Raw genomic sequence first — 750 nt, forward strand, 5'->3', positions numbered from 1 at the left:
TGTCTCCTCCAGCCATTGGACTCTGGTGCTGATGTGTGGCTGTCCTCACTGTCCCCACTGAGCAGCTTGGGTAAACTGAGGCACACAATGGCCAGAGGGGCACTGGGGAGTAGGGCAGGGTGGCAGGGGCTGCAGGTCCCTGCCCTGCACTGCGAGACGGGCAGGCAGCCAGGACCCCCAGGCATCTGGCGAGGGCTGGAGGCACAGGAGCAGGAAGGTCAGGGAGAACAGCTGGGCCCTGCGCCGGGGGATTAGTGATGTCCTTGCTGTGTCACGCGGCCCCCAGGCCTGTCCCCTGCCTAATCCCCTCACCCCAGGCAGCTGGTCAGCACCGCTGTGAAATGGGGATGAGGGGGGTCATAGTGCCCCCGCTACTGAGGAAAACTGAGGCTCCGAGGCCAGCAGCTTGCCGTGCCACACCAGAGCCGTGCTATGGCTGTGGTGGTGCAGGCAGGCAGAGGTGCCCAATGGAAGCACTGAGGCAAGAGATGTCCAAAACACCCAAGTTTGCAGAGCCCTATGGGATTCTGAGGTGGGCAGCAGGTGCCTGTGGGGCAGCCCAGCTGCTGTGGCTGATCCTAGCCCACCAGGTGCCAGGGTGGCAGTGCCAGCACAGCTGGGGTTACCGCTACGCCCTACCACCTCACCCCTGCCACTCCTTTCCCTGCAGGGTGCCGGCCCTGCAGGCAGCTGGCAACAAAGGATGGTGCCAGTGCTGGCACTGTGGGCCTGTCTGATGCTGGGCACGGC

The 750-nt window shown here is 64.4% G+C and overlaps 1 protein-coding gene across 1 annotated transcript in view; it reads left to right on the forward strand.

Annotated features, from left to right (window-relative positions):
- NAT6 (N-acetyltransferase 6 (GCN5-related)) overlaps positions 1-255 on the forward strand; it is a 1,265-nt gene extending 1,010 nt beyond the window's left edge. The window contains 1 exon segment of the mRNA XM_009995815.1: positions 13-255. Within this exon segment, the coding sequence (XP_009994117.1) occupies positions 13-255 (243 nt within the window).
- The last annotated feature ends 495 nt before the right edge of the window (positions 256-750 follow it).

The sequence above is a fragment of the Chaetura pelagica genome, unplaced genomic scaffold (genome assembly GCF_000747805.2).
Source record: "Chaetura pelagica isolate M959 unplaced genomic scaffold, ChaPel_1.0 scaffold114, whole genome shotgun sequence".
Lineage (NCBI taxonomy): Eukaryota > Metazoa > Chordata > Aves > Apodiformes > Apodidae > Chaetura > Chaetura pelagica.